This window comes from Dipodomys spectabilis, unplaced genomic scaffold (genome assembly GCF_019054845.1).
Source record: "Dipodomys spectabilis isolate Male_0828 unplaced genomic scaffold, ASM1905484v1 ptg000054l, whole genome shotgun sequence".
In the NCBI taxonomy this organism is placed as follows: domain Eukaryota; kingdom Metazoa; phylum Chordata; class Mammalia; order Rodentia; family Heteromyidae; genus Dipodomys; species Dipodomys spectabilis.
This window is the reverse complement of record NW_024870731.1, coordinates 24,343,510-24,362,693: the sequence shown is the minus strand read 5'-3', so window position 1 is coordinate 24,362,693 and position 19,184 is coordinate 24,343,510. Positions and strand designations below refer to the sequence as shown.

Sequence of the window (19,184 nt, the reverse complement as noted above, 5' to 3'; positions counted from 1 at the left end):
TATTTTTCTTTTTTCTTTTTTTCTTTTTTTTTTTTTACAATTTTCAAAGCTCAATTTCAAACTGAAAAGACATGTCTTAAGAAAGAGTGGAGTGAACTGTTTATATAGAATTATAAAAAGTGAAGAAAAAAATAGATCCTGCTATTCATTAGTTTGTGTGTAACTCTACAAAGATTTGGGGAGGGCTCCATCAAACTTAAAAACTTTTCTGTTATTTTGTGGTTTCTTTTGTGTGTGTTGATTTAATTTTTTTCCTTTTTAGTTAAAATTTAAACAAGTTGAAGTTACTACCTAGTTACACTTTAAAAAAAAATACTGGTAATTATGTAGTTTCTTATGTGGTTCCTATGTAGTTGAAGGTTGTCACAATTTGGTATGTCAAGTGATGTCTCACTTAGAAAACAATGTATCCCTACCTGTTGTGTTTAGTGGGACAATAACATTCAGTACCTCAATTCTCATGTGGAATGGGGTGGGGAAAAGAGGGTATTTTAATCTTTGACATTTGGCTGATGATTTGATATATTATTTGCAATGAGACATTTTAATGTGTGTTTCCTCTGTCAATAACTGACTACACACTATAGATCCCCAAAGCTGGAAGTTTCTGGGGGCTGTACCATATTTACTTTCACTTGAACAGTTGTCAGCCTTTAGGGGGATTTTGATTACTGTTATTGGTTTGGGGGAGGTTGATTTTTTTTCTGTTGTTGTTGTTGTTTTTGTTTTGTTTTAAGTTTTCTTGTTCAATCTTTGCTCGAACCCAAGAACTTTAGCTGCTAGGTTAGAACTCCTGTCTGCTTTCCTGAGCCTTGTTGCTAGTCTTTATGTTATTCTGGTTTGTTCCTTCTTACCCTGCTAACTTCTAGCTGGACTGAAGGGTAAGTGCTCCCCTATAGCTAGCACAGCTCAGATAATCAGACTAGATTATCTGACACCTGCAATGTGCTTCCCTCCCCTGCCCTCCTCTTAAATCTTCCTCATGTCTAGACTTTGTAGTAAAACTTTTTTTCATGTTAATTTTCTTGACCTTAGGTTTGAAATGTAAGCTTCCATACTGAAACTAGGATGCATGTGATGTGTGCATAATTGCCTCCTCTCCTTGGCTTTCATATTGGCATCAAATGATCCTCTGAGTAAAGCCAACCATGAATATCTCCTAACTTATTTTTCATTCCAAGAGTATTAATGAACATCACAATGAATGGCAAACAGTGCCAATTGTTTCATGGAATTCACAGCTACCTGACTGCTTTAATGCCTGAAAACAGATCATTTTGCACCATGATACAATGTGTTGTTGTTGTTGTTCTTGCTTTGGCTTCAGCATTCCAAAGATTAGAATGGTCAAGGTACCAATGATGTGTCAACCATGAATATACTGACAAACAGAAAAAATACAGTGGGAAACCCAAAAATGTTAAGTGAGCAAGACTTAAAGAAAAAGCAAAATACAATAAAGTAAATGTACTGTTAGAAGAACTAAAGAACTCATTCAATCTGGCTTAAGGGTGTGTTGTCTAGTAAGACCCTTATAGAGGATTAATTTGGCAAGGAGAGCTGCAATACATAGAGCTACGATACCAAAAGAGCAAATCAAGGACATGACATGATTGAGTCCCAGGACCTTATTTTCAAATACTGTGCTTCTACAGTCTCAGAATACTAAGGAGGCTTTTGACCTTTGCTCTCAAATGTCATTCTGCTATGTCCCAAGAACAATGACAACAATAACTTTTTTCCACGTAATTTGTATTTGCATTAATTTTTAAAAATAAACATAGGAGCAGAAAGAGCTACTTTCAAATCTTTAGTTAAATCTTTCTCTTTACTATTTATTAATATAAGAAATTAGAGAAGTCCTTTATTCATAGAGGAAATAAAAGCTGTCCACCAAAAATGTGTTGAAAGAAGACTTGACATTAGGAACTAGAATATCCAGTCAAGAGAGCAGGCAAATATGTATTTGAGTATCCTGAATGCTAATTTAGAAGAAGTAGGTCATATCATTCCTTCTAACCATTTAATAATAGTTCTTCTAGTATTCTTTCTTTTAATTTGCTTTTCCTCCCTTTCTTTTTTTTTTTTTCTTTTGCATAAATGTACCCCTGGCTAGCAGACAGACTTTTTTTCACCACTCCAAGCAGATACTTAAGTTTTTATTTTTTTTTGAATGTCTGATGAAGCATTTTTCAAAGCTTACCATAGACTGTGAACTTAGTGGGAATTTAGGATTTGGCTATACTATTTTTTTTTCAAGAATGAAAGGATGGATGAGTAGATGATTGAATGGATTCTGTTCTGAGCGAATTTGCACAGCGCATTGCTATTCTAGTAGATTTTCAAATAGTTGTTTGCCTTAATTCCTTTCTATACTTTTATCTCATGAGATTTTTTTTTGCTCTATCTTCTTGTATTGTCAACTTGCAGTTGCTATATTCAGCAATGCTATATCAAATAATTAATGCAATATCAACTTAATTTGCATGGCCCAAAACTGCACTATAAATCACATGACTTTTTAAAAGGATAGAGTTCTATAATCAGGTCCAAAATTTTCCAAATAACATGTTGTGATCTAAATAGAACATATTAAGTAAAGATTCACTGCATTGTTAACTACTTGAGAAACACAATATAATATTTGCTAATGACTTGAGTATTTTCATGTCATATAGTCATTTCCAGCAAGATACTTTATTAGTCAAATATTTTTAAAATATCTTTACTCATAGAGAATACAAAATTAATTAATTGCAAACGTAATAATGATATCAAGGAAAATTATAAATCACTTATTTATTTGGGTTCAGATCAGTGAAGAAAATACCTGTTGCAATTTTTACCAAAAGCAACTGTCCATCTTACAAAGAATCAGAGAAATCAGTCTTGAAATAAACATCACATTTATCCCCTTGAGTCTATTGCCAAGGTAGTTTTAAATTCCAAGATTTCTGAAAAATTCAGTGTGGCCCCTATAGCTTCCAACAAAGCTATCCTCACCAAGCCATCCATGCTAGGTTGGTTTAACAGAAATACCATATGGGAGTGAAATAATTCTCAGTGAAGTGGTCCATTCTGTGCCTCTGGGAAGCAGGCATGGGAGGGCCAATCTTTTGCTTGCTGTGCAGGGCTCAGGCAGGGCACAGCATCCATCCCCTGGTTACTTGACAATGCCAAGAAAAACTCTTGTAGAAAAATCTGTAAACAGCCAGCTGCCATCAATCATTGTCATTTCTTTATTTCATGTCTTCTGATGAGGCTGACTACTGTCATTGTTCGTTATTGTCCAAACCATACATTCACTCTTACACTGTCAAGCAGATATGACAAGCACACATTTTCCGTATAAGAAAGATACAAAGTCACCTTTTAATTTGCACTTCGGGTTCACAGATGACTTTAGAGTTACAGTAGCTATTCTCTTGCCTTGAGCATCCATCAAGAGTAGCAACAGCCCTAACTCTGCTCCAAGTTTCAATAATAAAACAGCTACCTCTGAGCTTATTATTATAGAAGGGACACATAAGAGATAAGAGCCTCTTTCAAACAACATAGTCATAATGATGCTCAACAGCACAATTTCATGTTCCCTAACCCATGAAAAATTTTAAAATGTAGCATTATAAAATAAAAAAAGAAGATTTGGTTCTGGCTTTCAATTGTTGAAATAATTAGGAATGTTTCAATAAAATTCAAATTTCAAAGCTGCATTACTCATTCAAGCAAAGGACATTTATTTGGTAGTCATTATTGTGAACCTGTTTTCTGAAGCAAAGTCATATAACTGTGGTCACTACTCAGATCATGAAAATTCTCATTTTTCTAGTTGTGGGAGAAGAAAAAAGGAAAAGAATATCAAACATAAAAGGAACACAAAGATCATAGTCAGTTCAATAAAAGCACAAGGGACAGGGTAGTCTATTAGGGTCCATCCACTTGCATTTTAATAAAGTAGATTAAAGGAGAGTATAAGACCTTCAGAATGGTGCTATTGTAAGAACCAGTCTTTTTCCCATATTCCGTAAGTGCCAAGCCAAAATTCTATAAACTCGGGGGAAAGTGTTGATAAATTTCCTCCTGAAAGTTTACCTGTTCTCTTTAAGCCTGCCCATTCATGAGCTTGCTTCTGTGTGGTGACTAACACCAGGAGTATTAAAGATTCTTTCCTTTGTTAGCTTTACTCCTCAGAGTTTATTTTGAAGCCAATTTCCTATCCTATGCTGCAGAAGACTTGGAACCTGTCATGCACACAACTCCCAGACATGAACAGCAGCATTGTTTGAAAAAGTGTGTTGGGTTATGCCCTAACTACAGAACCTACACAATCATACAGCTCACTTTCAGTATACTTAGAACCCTTAGTGACAAAGCGGGACTTGGTCATTATTTCCTAAAGCCAGATCTGGAAAAGGTCAAGGTTGAAGTTGGTGTGCAAAATGTAGTCAAACCTTGATTTCTTTTTTTGGGCAAATGTTCGTGGAAAAGAGCACTGAGTAAGTGTTCATCCAAGGCAAGCGAGAATCCAAACATCGCTGGGGTTTTAAACAGCCACTTTCCCTTCGAATTTGATTTTTCTCAGCCCAGTGTTCAAAATTGTTTTCCTTCTCTTGACACATGCCAAATATTGGCAAAGGAAGTGATCCCAGTGTCCTGTATACAGGAATCAACTCTTTCATGTTTTGCTTTGGGCTGTTTTCTCCCGGCTGATGTCAACCCTGGCTCCCCCTCCCCTCTTTCACCCACGAAATCCAATTGTTTGTACAGGGGAAAAAATGAAGTTACAAAGGGCATTTGTTTTTCGTGCTCAGCACTGTAGGAGAACATTCTGGAACAGTGTAAGAGTGGCTGTATGGTGTTACTTGGGAAGCGCCCACAAGTTCTTTTGAAACAGATTTGGAACAGCTGGACCACTGCAGTGTTTTATTTTAAAATAGACAACATATGTAATGCATATGGTCCTAGACATGTATGGAGACACAGGCAGACAATCTGAATGGTATCCAAAGACACCTGCACCTAGAATTCTGTTTCCTTCTTGAAGAGGTTTTTTTTTCCCCCTAAGAGCACATGTTCCCACTTTTGGATTTGCAAGATGCCATCTGAATCCCCATGTGTGTGACTCCTTAATAAAGCCAATGGGAAGTTGCCTGGTGTGGAGGTGTCAGAGTCATTCAGTTAATAAACACCTCTTAAGCCTTGGCTCTTCCAGGAGCTGGCAAAGGAAATAGCAGGTTACACATGCCCTCACTAAGCACCCTACCTGCCAGGGGATTCGTTTGTGTGTGTGCACAGAAGATGCACAGAGAAGTTGGAACCTAATCTAGGAATTTTTTTTTTTTAAGCTACAGAAACAGGACATAGGAATTGGTTACTCAGGGTAGAACAGAACCATGAAGCTGAGAGACTAGGAAGGACTCCCAGCTTCTCCAATGTCTGTGGTTTAAGAAGCAAGGTATATTAGCTGTAAGTACAGAGAGATCTTGGCTGGTCTACCAGCTTCTAACTAACGGGCACTGCTTGTTTACTTTCACTGAATGTTCCCTGAGTGCTACTATATGTCAAGTGCCTTCCAGACATGTCTCAGTAGATCCTAACAGTAGTCTTGAAGTCTGTTTTCAGTTCACAAGCTAGGACAAGGAGGTTCAGAAACATTAAAACCCTGCCTCCCACCAGAGAAATGGCAGCTCTAACCACAAACCCACATAAGACATCTGACTTCACTAACCACTATCTAAACCCTTATCAAATAGACTCTTCCCAATGAATTTAGTATTGCAACATTTCATTAAACCAAGAAATGGAAAACATTTATCAGGAGAGACAGAGTTTATTTACTTTGGTCAAATCAGTGTACTATCTTAACAACTATATATCAAGTCTCTGCTGTGTTCCAGGTACTGTGCTAATTGCGAGGATATAGCAGAAAACAAAAAGTACCAAACTCGTTGCTTTAAAAACATACTCTTTTCATTGACACCATGAAATAGCATTCCCAGTTTACACTTCCCTCTTTTTCAGAATATAATACACTCAGAGAGATTCCTTTAAATGTCGTGGGAGCCAGCCACCCTTTTAAGTCCTTTTTGAGTTGCTGTAACTATTGCCATAATGAACCTAATTCTGAATAAATGATAAATTTTGTGCAAGCCAAAATCCAAGAGCTGCTCGTTTTATTTGCTGAGATTTCACTGCATTAAGTTCCTTGCTGCACATCGGAGTGTACAAGGATCTTTATGATCATTAAACCAGTCTGTGGTGGCAGAAAGGAAACCAAAAGTTCAGCTCACCCTACACACAGGGATACTGAGGCTCAGCAGGATAAACCCTTCAGCCAGCACCTGACAATTATCAACAAACAGAAGGAACCTAGAACCCAGATCTCCTGAGTTCCATCCCAACCTAAGAAGGAGGGAAAAAAGGAAAACAAAAAGGGGAAAGATGTTTTGTTTTGATAGTTATTGTAGGGAAAGGAAAACAGGTTGATTTTACACATATTTCTGTAAGCCTGCTTTAAACTGTCAATAGAAAAGGCATATTCTTAGCCAAGAATTAGCACGTGAAGCTGTGTTTATTGAGCCTTTGGGATGAGATGGGAGTGGGGAATGATCTGTCCCTATGTTTCCTTACAGGAACCAAGTTTCCTTTTTAGCTCCATTTCCCATGTGGGCGGCAAGGCAAAACAGGTCATCAGCCAAGTATTCAAGGGGTTCAAACAAATAAACCGAAGAGAAAGACACTTGAAAACTGTGCTCTTATTTTTAATAGCTACTAAAGAGCCCCCTTCTCTTTGAGCTAAATGACCCAGTGTATGGTCATAATTAAGGAGCAATAAAGCAGCCACAGCAAAACTGACATAAGTAAGACCTCGGCAGCCTCTTACTGAGAAATCTGAGAGCAAGAAGCTACTGCTAGCCAGACTGCCTGATCTGTCCATTTGAATTGGGAGGCAGGAGGTGGATGAAGTTTTTTTTATAAGGACATAACAGGATGAGCAATTCATGTACACAGAGCACTTGGTTTTTGCTGAATTCAGTTGACCAGGTACAGGTAGGATGAAGAGGCAAGGGTAACAGAGAAAGGCCATCTCCATGGTACAAGTTGTTCTTATGCCAGGTGAGACATCACGTGAGAACAAGTTTAAAATCCTTACCTTGGGTCCCAGGTAGCATTTCCCCCACCCAGGAGCAACTAGTTTTCTCCCCAGTTCCACTTTCCTGACCATCCTGAGTCAAGTCTTCCTAAGCCAAACACTCAATCTCAATCCCTTAAAAGCTGTTCCTGAGGACAAATCCAAAGCATCTAGCACAGCCAGGAGATTTCTCACAGATTCCCTAATATCATTTCTGTACACGTGATAACCCTTCCAAACGCTCATGTGTTATCATTTTTAATGGAACGATCTGGCTGTTAAAATACGCATTCTTCAACTTGCCTTCTGGAAACTGTTGCTTCTGTGTGTCTTGGGCATAAACAACACATCTTGTTCAAACACTGACCACTTGCTGCTTCTCTGAAAAATGACGACCGGAGATTTTATTTTTAATCTAACAATCGATAGGGAGGTTTAAATCAGACACGCTCTGCGTTTAAGTTTGCGTGCTACCCTAAAATCAATAAGAGAAGAAATCAACATGTTAAAGTCAAATTGCTACATAACCCAAGCCTACAACTATATCCTCAACAGGGAGAAGGGGAAAAAAATCTTCCTGGGATGGAGGCCACGTATGAAAATATTATTCAGACACCCTCCCAAGTCAGAAATCAATTTCCCTGTCGCCCTGATAGCATTGCTGCTTCCTGCCAGGTCCTCTATCACAGTGAAATGTTACACGCTAGGAAATGAGCAGAATCTTGTTCGATTTGATTTTTCCTTGTAGTCTGCAGAACAAGGAATTGAGTTTACGATGAGGTGGACTGAGCTGAATCCTTTCATGCAAAAGACCTTTATTACTACCTTTTTATTTAAGCTTTTTTTTTTTTTTTTTTTTGGTAGTCGAATTCTCCGTGTTATTTTGCCAGCCAAGGGTAGTATTTTTTAGTTACTCATGTTGAGAATGATTAGTTAGCAGCCCTTGCAAGGTTTTGCCTGCAGCCCTTAACCTCCAAGAAAAAGTGTGGCTACATTGAGATCATTCATTCACAATAAATGGCAGGTTATAACCCTAGGAGAGTAAATTTCTGTTCGTCTCATGAGCTTTACTAACCAAGTAAGCACATAAAAAAGCAATATCCTCGGCTGTCACACTCAATTCCCATTTAACTTAATCTCCAGGTTTCAATGGAAATTTTTTCTTTTTAATTTTTAATTTTAGAGGGTGGGGACTCAAAATCTTCTGTGAAACAAAATTGGCAATGGGGATTTGGAAAGAGAGGGGACACAAATATTGTCACTTTTGCTGAAAATCAGCGTAACCCTTTTTTCCCCCCCAGACAATCCCAATAATTGTAGAGAAATTGCACTAGACATAACCACTGGAATGGCAGAATCTATTATAAACCTACGAAGCTAACTAGGCTATGATAAGCAAAGATCCGATCTGCTTTCAGTATTTGGTGAAATGCAGGCGAAGTTACGGTCTTGTGCTTAGTTTTTCAAGAACAACATGAATGCACTGGAACTGTGATCATTTGATAAACATGTTGATGCCAATATATTTTTGCCTAAATGCAGTAAACTCATGATGCAAGTTGACAATGGGAGGTAAAAAGAATATCTTGGGGATATTGGTGGGGGGTAAGAGGGAACCAGTTAACATTCATAATGCCTAGTGAATTCCTGTATAATTTGAAATGTCAGAGAAAATGTGATGTGTTTCTCTAAATTGTGTCTCTCTCTACATGTATAAATGAACAGACGCAGATAGAGCTCAAAAACATGGCATGGATGAATTTATCTCTTCCAACCCCTGTAACTTTGACCACGCTTCCCTCTTTGAGATGGTACAACGCCTGACTTTGGATCACAGACTTAATGATTCCTATTCTTGCCTGGCAAGTATATTCTTTGGTCTACAGCAATTTAAACATTAACATTTTTTAATACCCCAAAGACTTCTCTACCTATGTGTCAGAAGCTCAAGTCTCCTTTTTTAACAATCAGAATCCCTTAAACCATCGTGTGTTATTGATTTCCTGCACTGAGCTAGTTTTACATACCAAAGAAGCAAGACTGAGTTGGAAGAAGTGACACGTTCAGTTCCCCAGCTTTCCCCTCTTAGTTTGCTCCCCTTTCAACTGAAATCTTCCCCTGAGGGTAATGGGCTTGGCACCTGCTTGTGAAGAATTTGTAAAACTTAGTGTTTAAGAGTCCCTTCCTCCCAATCCCAGACCTGGTATTCCGGGCTCATAAAGGAATGTATTCTTTTTGAGTCTCTTTTAAAGATGGGAATGATTTGTAAATAAACTCCAATTACTTTCCATAACCCTAATTGGTTTTTGTTTGTTTGTTTGTTTGTGTGGGTGTCTTTTTGTTTCTTCATAATATTTAGAGCCCTTTTATGCCCTTGATGGGAATTATTTTTATGATACATTAGACATTTGGAAATCTAACTATCCAACAAGAGAATTGAAATTTCCTAAAATCCTATTTTAAACATAGATTTTAATTAGTTAAATGCAAGGGACTGCTATTACATTTTTATTGGATTTTGAAGATACATTTTTAGCTTTGCGCTATCAAATGTAAAAGCCAAAAAGGGAAAAAAAAAAAGACTCCATTTATTTCCTTCGGCAAGCCATAATTTATTACTTTATTTCTTAAAGGCAAATATTATTTTCCCCCTTTATGGATGGGAAGAATGAGGAAAATGATAAAATAACTTTATAAAGAGAAAATTTTCCTCCTCCAACCCCAAATATGGAAATCAATATAATTAGCATATTGCTGATATTAATAGATATATAATGAAAACCTTTTTCTTTTCTAAATTACATGTCTATATTCTATCTGTATTCTAAATGATTTTTATTTTAAAGCTATTTATTTTTGATAACCAGAAGCTAACGTATAAAAATAATAGTAGTAAAATAATATTAAAATAGAAACAAGGTTCTGAAGAATAATTTATTAATTTGTGGCAGAAATGATACATTGATTATCTTGGGTTTAGAATTCCTTACTAGAAGACTCTGCCAAATTGGAAAGAGATAAAACACATTGATTTACAATTTTTAAATTAAAAAAAGCTTACCTTGCATTGCAAGGCAAATTTTCTCAATGTGTATTTATGTAATTATAAATTACATTTATGAAAATTGTGAGAATATGCATCTGAACTTAAATCATTCCCTACTATATATAATTCCTGTTCTCGTGAGGAATTTTTGAGATGTATTTGCAAGACTCTTCACATTATTATTCTTTCAAAAATTAATTTTCTCTTGTTTTGAAATTTATCATGGAAGAGAATTAATAATGCCCTCTAAAAATTAAACCAGAATGAAACATTGAAGCTTATTTCCCATTAGTTATTATAGGCTTAAAGATATGGTCAAAAAAAATTAATTATAAATAGATTAAAATAGCTTTATTCTCCATTTGTATACCTGTATCTATTAATTGTCATTCCAGAATTTCAGAAAATAACAGAAATTAAAAGGACCTCATCTCAAGCCTCTATATATTCCATTTTCTCATTATTACAATCTTTTTTTTTAAGTTGGTTTTGGAGACCGACCAGCAGGGATACATAAATTTTTCTGTGTCTTCGACTCAGTTCCTAATTGATATTTCTTCAACTCTTTTCAAAGCAGCTATTTTGGCATCTACAAAAGACTTGGTGTCATCTGAGTCGTAGAAAATATATTTTAATCTTTCACAGCAGTGTTGTTTCTAAGATTTAGCATTTGGGGTAGCAGATGGAGTGGCAAAGAAGTTGCCTATAGGGGCAGCCCACTACCTCGACTACTCTCCCGCCCTCCGAAGTAACTTATCATTTGAAATAGGAAAGATGCCGTCTTTCCTTGGATGCATCGCAGAGCTGCTGGTTGTCAATCGAAGATTTCCCAGATCTCTAATATGTGGTTAGAGCGTGGCCAGGGCCTCTAGGGCTGTACTTTTGTGGCCCGCTCTGGGCTCTGCTTAGTTTTTCTTTTTGCCCCTTCTTTCCCAAGATGGAACAATATTCAAAAACTGACTCGGAAGGGACCCTTGAAGTAAAATTAAGTTTATGTTTAAAACGGCCCCAAATTTCCAATTTGCAAAGTACCAGCTACACGGATTTATTTCTTACTTCAGAACAGCACTGAAACCAGAAAATGTACGTGTGTGTGTGTGTGTGTGTGTGTGTGTGTGTGTGTGTGTGTGTGTGTGTGTGTGTGTGTGTGTGTGATTTGATTTCAAGCTCTGCCCAAGGGCGACCCCGAGTGGCAAATCATGTGGCCTTTCTGAGCTCCTGTTTTCCCAAGCACATGGCAGAAGTAGCAATTTGTATCCTATCATGGCACTGAATCTACTCCTAATCAGATTCCATCTGGATTCTCTTTTATAGCAGAGTTTGGGCTAGTCTCATAGCAAGCAAATAAATACGAAGAAAACAAATAATTACCAGCAGGGAAAAAAAAAAAACCTCTTAAACCACACCACAAAAAGCTCCCCTCAGTTTCACAGAATCAAATCTGCTTTACTTAGTTGAATTATACAATTCAACTAAGGTTATGTTATTGCTTTCCTTTTAAAATTGCAGAACGAAAAATCTTCTAAAGTAGAAAGATTTATGAGGTTCCGGCACGTATGTAAACCAACTCATATTCTTTTGTGTAACAGAATGAGAAGGATATAGCAGAGCTAGATTTGAGTCCTGACTCCGTTGTACATAATCGGTGTGAGTTGCTTGGCCCCCGTTTGCATTTCTTTTCTCCAAATGGAAGAGAAAAGCCCATCCTGTTTATCTCACAAGGTTGCTAGATGGCTCAACTGAAAATTCTTCATCAAGCAGGAAGTACTATAGCAATTCAAGTCCCTTGGGAGCTGATTTTTCTCTTATCAGTAACCAAGACTTTGCTATAGCCTCAGGCCAATTCTTTAAGATACCTGGCTCAGTAGTGGAGCCCTGGTTGAATCTTTCTGGAATCCTTCTCTCTGCTGATACAGCTTTACCACCTAACTACAAAATTCCAGGCCAGCCCTGAACTCAATTCCCCAACACTGTACCCCAAATAGCAGAATTTCCTTCACTAATCTGCTGTACTAATTCAAACAGATATTACACACCATGCAATCAGCACAGGTTGTTTTCCAGTGTTTTCTCAAGCTACTTTCAACCCTAGCAGCTTTCCAGAATAACCACCTGTATTTAAAAGAAAGTCTTTCCTTTCTTCCCTATACAGGGCTGGTTCAGTCCCGGCCAGGTGTTCGTATTAGATGAGTATTGTGCCCGGAATGGAGTCCGAGGGTGTCACCGACATCTCTGCTACCTCAGAGACTTGCTGGAACGGGCAGAAAATGGCGCCATGATCGACCCCACCCTCCTTCACTACAGCTTTGCCTTCTGTGCATCCCATGTCCATGGGAATAGGTAAGCATGAATCTGCAGGTATCTCTCGTGGTTTGTGACTGGTCCTGCTCTATAGATTATCTTTCACTTGTGAGCCATCTCTGGCCCCCTCCAGTAGCATGTGCACGCACACACACACACAAAGAATTTTAGATACTATAGAGAAATGGCGAAGAGGATGTGTCTTTTTTAAGTTGAACCAATCTGGGTTAAAATTATGATTCCTCTATTTTGCTACTAATGGTCCTTATTGGTGATTATGCCTTCAGTGCCACACTTCTCTTCTGTACAGTGGGAATGACAGTATCCTCACATAGTTGCTGAAAGCATGCAAGTGGATATTAAGAGCTCATTAAGATGCCCTGAGTAGCCATGTATGGTGTTGCTCACTTGTAATCTTAGCGACTTAGGAGGTAGAGGTAGGAGGATCATGGTCTGACTTCAGGCCAAAAAAAAAAAGAGAGACTTTATCTGAAAAATAAAGAAACAAGGGATGGGATATGGCAGGCCATGAGTTCAAACCCCAGAACCACTAAAAGAGAAGAAAAAGCTTAGAGGGGCTGGGAAGGTGGCTCAGTGGTAGACTGCTAGCCTTGAATGCATGAAGCCCTGAGTTCGGTTCCTCGGCTCCACATCAGCAGAAAAAGCCAGAGGTGGTGCTGTGGCTTAAATGGTAGAGCACTAGCCTTGAGCTGAAGAGCTGAGAGACAGCGCCCAAGCCCAGAGTTCAGGCCCCAAGACCGACAAAAAAAAAAAGAAAGAAAGAAAAGAAAAAGCTTAGAACACATCCAGGTCTTAATAATTGTTTGTTTTTGTTAGTACTTAATGATTGCTTGCTTGGTGTCAGACTCCGTGGTACACATTCAGTATAAATGGTGAGTAAAAACTAGTCACCAAACCAGCGTGGAGTTAAATTGAGATTGGTGCTTTGAGAAAAAGCAATGCATTGCATGGTAGAATTTAATAAGGTACATGACTCAGATGGAATGGCAGGATGGCAGGGAAGACCTCCCTGAGGAAGCGATGCAGGAGCTGAGAACCAAAGTGTGCGTAGGAGCTGAGGATTCCAGGCAAAAGGAACAGCATGTATAACTGCCCTGCAGAATGCGGAAGCCAAGTACATTTTGAGAGCCGAAGCAAGCGAGGTGAAGCTGGAAGGCAACGATGCCTACAACACTCACAGAGTGCAGCCACAGAGGTGGGAACCACTGAAGTGATCACAGCCTAACAACCCCCTCATTTTGTAGATTTTCTAGACAAGACCAGAACATCAAGTCTCCTGATTCTGTACTACAGTACTCTCTATAGACCTTGCTCAGCTCCTGAAGAAAATGATCCATGTTCTGAATAATGCAAAGCAGCAAATAATTTAAGAACATTGCCATTTGGCTCTGGGACATGGAATAAATTTCCACACTGCCACAGTCAGTTTGCCATCCCAGTGTATGTAGCCTGACATTAGTATAAAGATAAGTCTACATTATCCCAAAGCACCGCAACTAACAGCCAGGGAAGGCACAGCCAGAGCAAAGCTAGGTGGCTTTGGAAAGCTAGCCTCCGATGAATAAGTTGTTGCTTTGGGAAAATCCACGTGAAGAGAATCCTGAGCTGGGTACCTTCCTTTTGAATCAGCTGCGTCAGTGCTCCACATATTTGCAAGGCATTTAGCTCTGAAATATCTGTGGGATGCATTCTGTGTTTTTCCTCTCTCTGGCGCCGGTAGATTTTTATGAAATGCAACTTCAACATTTAGAGCTAGATAACAATAGCATTGTAGGTTTGAATATTTCATAGGCAACAAGGTTATCTTTATCTTCTATTGTTTTAAGATTTCATAGCCTCACACAGGACCTTTTATTTGCACAAAAGATATTCATGGAAACTCTGATACCTGGGGTGTATCTGTGCATAATTCTCTTTTTTTTATATAAATATGTACACTTTGATGACTATCTGTTACAGCCTGTTGGACTGAATTCTTTAAAAAGAGAGAGAGAGAGAGAGAGAGAGAGAGAGAGTGGTTGCATTATATTCTCTGGGTTGTCACACTGTATTCTACATATGTTACTGAATAAGAAAGTGTTATAAAATAATGAAGTGTTTTTGTAAACTCCCTGGTAAACATCATCATGAATTATGATACACATTGTCTGGATTTCATATTGTAAGACTGCCACTTGATTCACAGTTAGGTTTATACATCTTGTCATGGAAACAGTTTTGGATTTCTTATTTTCTTTTCAGTTCTGATTTTCCTTATGCAAGCTTACATCTTTTTTTTGCTTATTATTTTAGTTTGGATGCATTTGCTTTTGCTTTTTTGATATATCCTTCCTTTTCTTTCTTTTGTTTGTGCATGGATGTATGCTCTTGATTCTCCTGGGGTTGGCCACACTCTCCATGTCTCATGTCACCACCCCCCTCTCCAAAGTCAACAAATGCATGCGTACCTTAGTGGGCTACTGCCATATACCAACTCTGAAGGGAGAAAACCTCCCTCCTCACCGGAACCAGAGGCTAAAAGAGATACCAAAAGAGAATCTAAAAAAAGAAAAGAGTCCAAAATCCAGTCAAGTCAAGAACCCAAAAGGTAAGAGGGTACCTGCCTATTGACTTGTGTGTTTTGCAATGCCTTTGACCTTTTCCCATCCCTTTATTCATGTCATCACATCTGCATTTGCAAACAGCAAGCTTTTATGTACTCAAGTCTCTGTTCCTTTAAGGGTTTTCAAAGGTGATTTTTTTTTTTTTAACTAAACAGCCTAGCAATGGGCAAAAAAATATGGTGCTTTGGGTCTAATATTAAGTCAGGTGTTCAGAAACTTTTTTTTAAGCATGTTCATATTGAAAAGACTAATTGAGCAATATGTAAACAGAATTATGAGTCAGATTGCTTTTTTTTTAGTGGCATTTTGTTAGGGGCTTGGTTCCTTACCGAATCTTTCATAATAAGCAGCCTGTGCTCTATAATTCCAAAGTCTGTTAAGAGAATCAATGCCGTGGGTTGGCGTCAAGTAGGGCTACACATCGATAATAGCTCTATCATTTCCAGCCACCACCTCCCCTCAGTTAAACAGCCATACCATAAAAAGAAATCATCTCAGATAATTATTTTAGTAGTGATACAAAATTAAAGCCTACTACTAAATGAATGGCTGTTATTAGAGACGCGATTTAATGTGGATGCCATCTTCAAGGTACTTTCACACTAACATTTTTTTATCTTATCCTTTTAGGAGTGCTCTCTTTGTTAAATGATACATTGGCAGATTGGTAGCTTTTATTTTCCCCTTTTCGATCACATTTACTCATTATTTCCAGTTTGGTCCCTGTGTCCTTCTTCCTCATTCTCTACCTTTGCGACCCCAAATTAACATGGACACTTTAAAGTTTTGGTGCTAAAGGTTTGGGATCCAATAATTCCGATTCAAGCATTGCCAGGGTACCCAGAATATATCAGCAAGTGTGCTTACTGCTCCGTTATGAATTTATTCACTGAATATTCCTAAACCCTGAGATGTATCAGTTCATGTGTAGAGAGAGCAGATGAAAATGCACACTTTGGCTTTCCAGGAAAACATGGCAGGCTGTCAATCAGAATATTTGGGTCCAGGAGTAAGGGTAACAAGAACCCTAATTCCATGTGGCTATACCCCTCTCCCTCATCGCATATAGAAGTGGAGTTTCTGGTTCCATTTTTACTCGAGGAATCAGATCACAAGAAATAATCAGTACCTTGCAAATGGTAACAAAGTGGGTAGAGAAGGTTGAAGAGACCTGAAGGTCAGCTTAACTGAATGACAACTTAAATGAAATTAAATGAAAAAGCTGCCATGGATGGTGTCCAATGTGCTGCTTTACTTTCTGCTGCAAAGCAGAGAGAAATGGCCACTATTGAAAGCAGTCTGGGCTCAAGCCTGACCTATTTCCTTTGCCATGAAAAGGGTATCCCAGGGGTTATTGAACAGTGCTTTGACAGGGTCTGTATTTGCATTGCATTTTTTAGGGAAGAAGAAATGACAATATTAAATAGAAAGTGCTGTTAAGCATTCTCTAAGTTGCTATAAGCTTTTCAGACTAACCATTTTTGCATGTTTTACATGTAATAAAAATGAATATCTGGAAATTGAAGTAGCAAAAACAGATTAAGTCCAAAGCTCTTCCTTATTAAACTACATCAGTACTAAACTTAGATTGTAAAGACCTGAGTGTAAGAAACTGCTCTTTTTAAACCTGGGAGTATTTTATCTCATTTCTGAGCTTTTATTTTCTCATCTCTTCACTGAAGATTGAATCATAGTATCTATAATTTCTCTTTAACCTCTAAATGTTTCTTCTGTGAGTTACAATAAAAAAAATATAGTGGCCATCATCATGTTTCATAAATATGGTTCAATGAAAATAAGGATAATTGCCACCATGTAATAAGTATTTGTGAAATGCTAAGCACTATATGAAGTGCAGTTGACATATTTTATCTTCATTATATCCCTGTGAGATAAGTATCATTCTTTCCTTCCTCTAATGGCTTAAGACTCAAGTAAATTCAGGCATTTGCCTGAAGCCCTACAACAAATAGCAACATGAACATGACTCCAACATAGATAGACTAACTTCAAAACTTAGATTTGTTAGCCATTCAACCTTACTACCCACCCAGGATTGGCACTTATATATGATACGAGATGCCATTTGGTGTTTATTTCAGTGTTTCCAGATGCAAAGCTACAACATTCATCAGAATTAGTTAATTTGTTGTCCATTTGAAGGCAAAAGATATCCAAAATCAACGTAGTCCACCCAGGAATTTTAGCCTTGTCAAAACAACCAGAGGAGGAGAAAGAAAGAGAGAGGGAGAAGGAAGAAGAGAAGGAAAGTGAGATGGAGGAAGAGGAAGGAGAAAAAGGACAGAAGAGAAGACTGAACAGAAGAGGAAAGAAAATCTGTGACTCCTGAACAAGTTGCTCTTCATCTGAATTTAACCGAACAACTAAGCCAATTCCCATTGTCAGCTTACAACCAGCTTCATATTAAATTTGTTTTTTTTAGCGGGGGGGCGTCCACGTGGGGCCTAAACTCTGGGCCTGGGCACTGTCCCTCAGCTCTTCAGCTCAAGGCTAGCACTCTACCACTTGAGCCACAGCGCCACTTCCGGCTTTTTTTTTTTTTGCTTATGTGGTGCTGAGGAATCGAACCCAGGGCCTCATGCATGCAAGGCAAGCGCTCTACCTTCCCAGCCCCTCATATTAAATTTTCAAAAATGCTTCTTAAAAATTGATTATTAATTTAGCAGACCTAAAGGTAAAGACAAAGCCATGCCCTGCTACAGCTAGAAATTATTGATTGCTGTTCAGATGCCAATGACTATTTCTCCTACTTCCTCTGAAAATCTGTGCCACATCTCCATGAAAAAGTATGAGCATAAATCAAACCCAGTATGATCTATAAGATACTGGTGGGCTCATGGCCACTGATGGCTCATGATCCTAGCTGTTTGGGAAGCTGAGATCAGAGGATCACAGTTCAGAGCCAGAAAAGTCTGAGAGTCCAGTGCCAGTTCATCAGTACAACGCTACACTGGAGGTATAGCCCACATGGTAGAGCAAACAAGCCTTAAACTGATTGAAAGCTTAAACTCAAGTTACTGAGTTTAAGCCATGATACCTATGCCAAAACAAACAACAACGAATTAATCCATTTAATAAAAAATGGACACACTGGCCCATCAGGAAGATGCCCAGTGTTTATCATTTAAGTACTGGTCGTTACGGATCTATTCATACATTGGCATCTTTTAAAATAATGTTTCTCCACTTGGGGCTGATCTCACCCACACACAGAGGACTGTGAGCAATGTCTGCAGATATTGATTTTCCACAAGTATGCTATTGTCATTTAGTAGGTAGAGGACATAGGGTTACTACCAGACCCCCAATGCCAAGGAAAGCCCTGTGCAAGGTAAAGAAACCATTTAAATCAACCTCCCAGGTGATGGACTCAATTTTTTTCTATTTCCTTGTTTTTTTTTTTCTTTTAAACAGACTTAGGCTGTGCCTAAAGGTTACTATAATATTCTATATTCCGTTCAGGCAGTGGTTCTCACTCTCCAAGGTTCAGGCAAATCCCATGGGGTGTTTGTTAAAATACAGAGAACTGGATCCCCTCCACAAATAATTTGTTTGTTACTAAATGGAATCAGCAATCTGCATTTTAAATACCAACACCCCATATCTCTAAGATACTTGATCTTCAGATCACAGTGATTTAAGGTGGTGGTAGCCAAACCTGACTGCACATTTAAGAGTGATGTTGATAACTGGACCCCACCTGCTGACATTCTGATTTAATCTGATTGATCTCGCCTAAGCATCATCAACTTAAAATCTCAAGTGAGTTTAATATATAGCAAAGCTTTAAATTACATTAATTGAGGGAACATTAGTTTGGGCCAACTCTTGAAACCAGGTTTTTTTTTCTCAAAAGACAGAGAGAAGGAAGAGGGAAAAAAAATGTGAGCATGTTCAGCTGGTTGCATTTGGCGATCATAAAACCCACAGATGTAAATTGCTATATCTTCTCATTTCTAAATCAGCTCCTAAGGTTGCAGTACTTAATTTTCACCATAATATTTTTAGTATTCTTTCTAGATGACATTTAGATTAGCATCACTTTGGTCACTGTCCCACA

The 19,184-nt window shown here is 38.2% G+C and overlaps 1 protein-coding gene across 10 annotated transcripts in view; it reads left to right on the top strand.

Moving 5' to 3' along the window:
- Cadps (calcium dependent secretion activator) overlaps nucleotides 1–19,184 on the top strand; it is a 445,968-nt gene that overhangs the window by 300,625 nt on the left and 126,159 nt on the right. For 7 of the 10 annotated variants that reach the window (XM_042679880.1, XM_042679874.1, XM_042679881.1 and 4 more), the window contains exons 12-13: nucleotides 8,858–8,994; nucleotides 12,331–12,518. In XM_042679880.1, the coding sequence (XP_042535814.1) occupies nucleotides 8,858–8,994; nucleotides 12,331–12,518 (325 nt within the window). Of the gene's footprint in view, nucleotides 1–869; nucleotides 882–8,857; nucleotides 8,995–12,330; nucleotides 12,519–19,184 lie in introns of all 10 variants that reach the window. The other 3 variants (XM_042679875.1, XM_042679878.1, XM_042679884.1) reach the window with 2 other exon arrangements.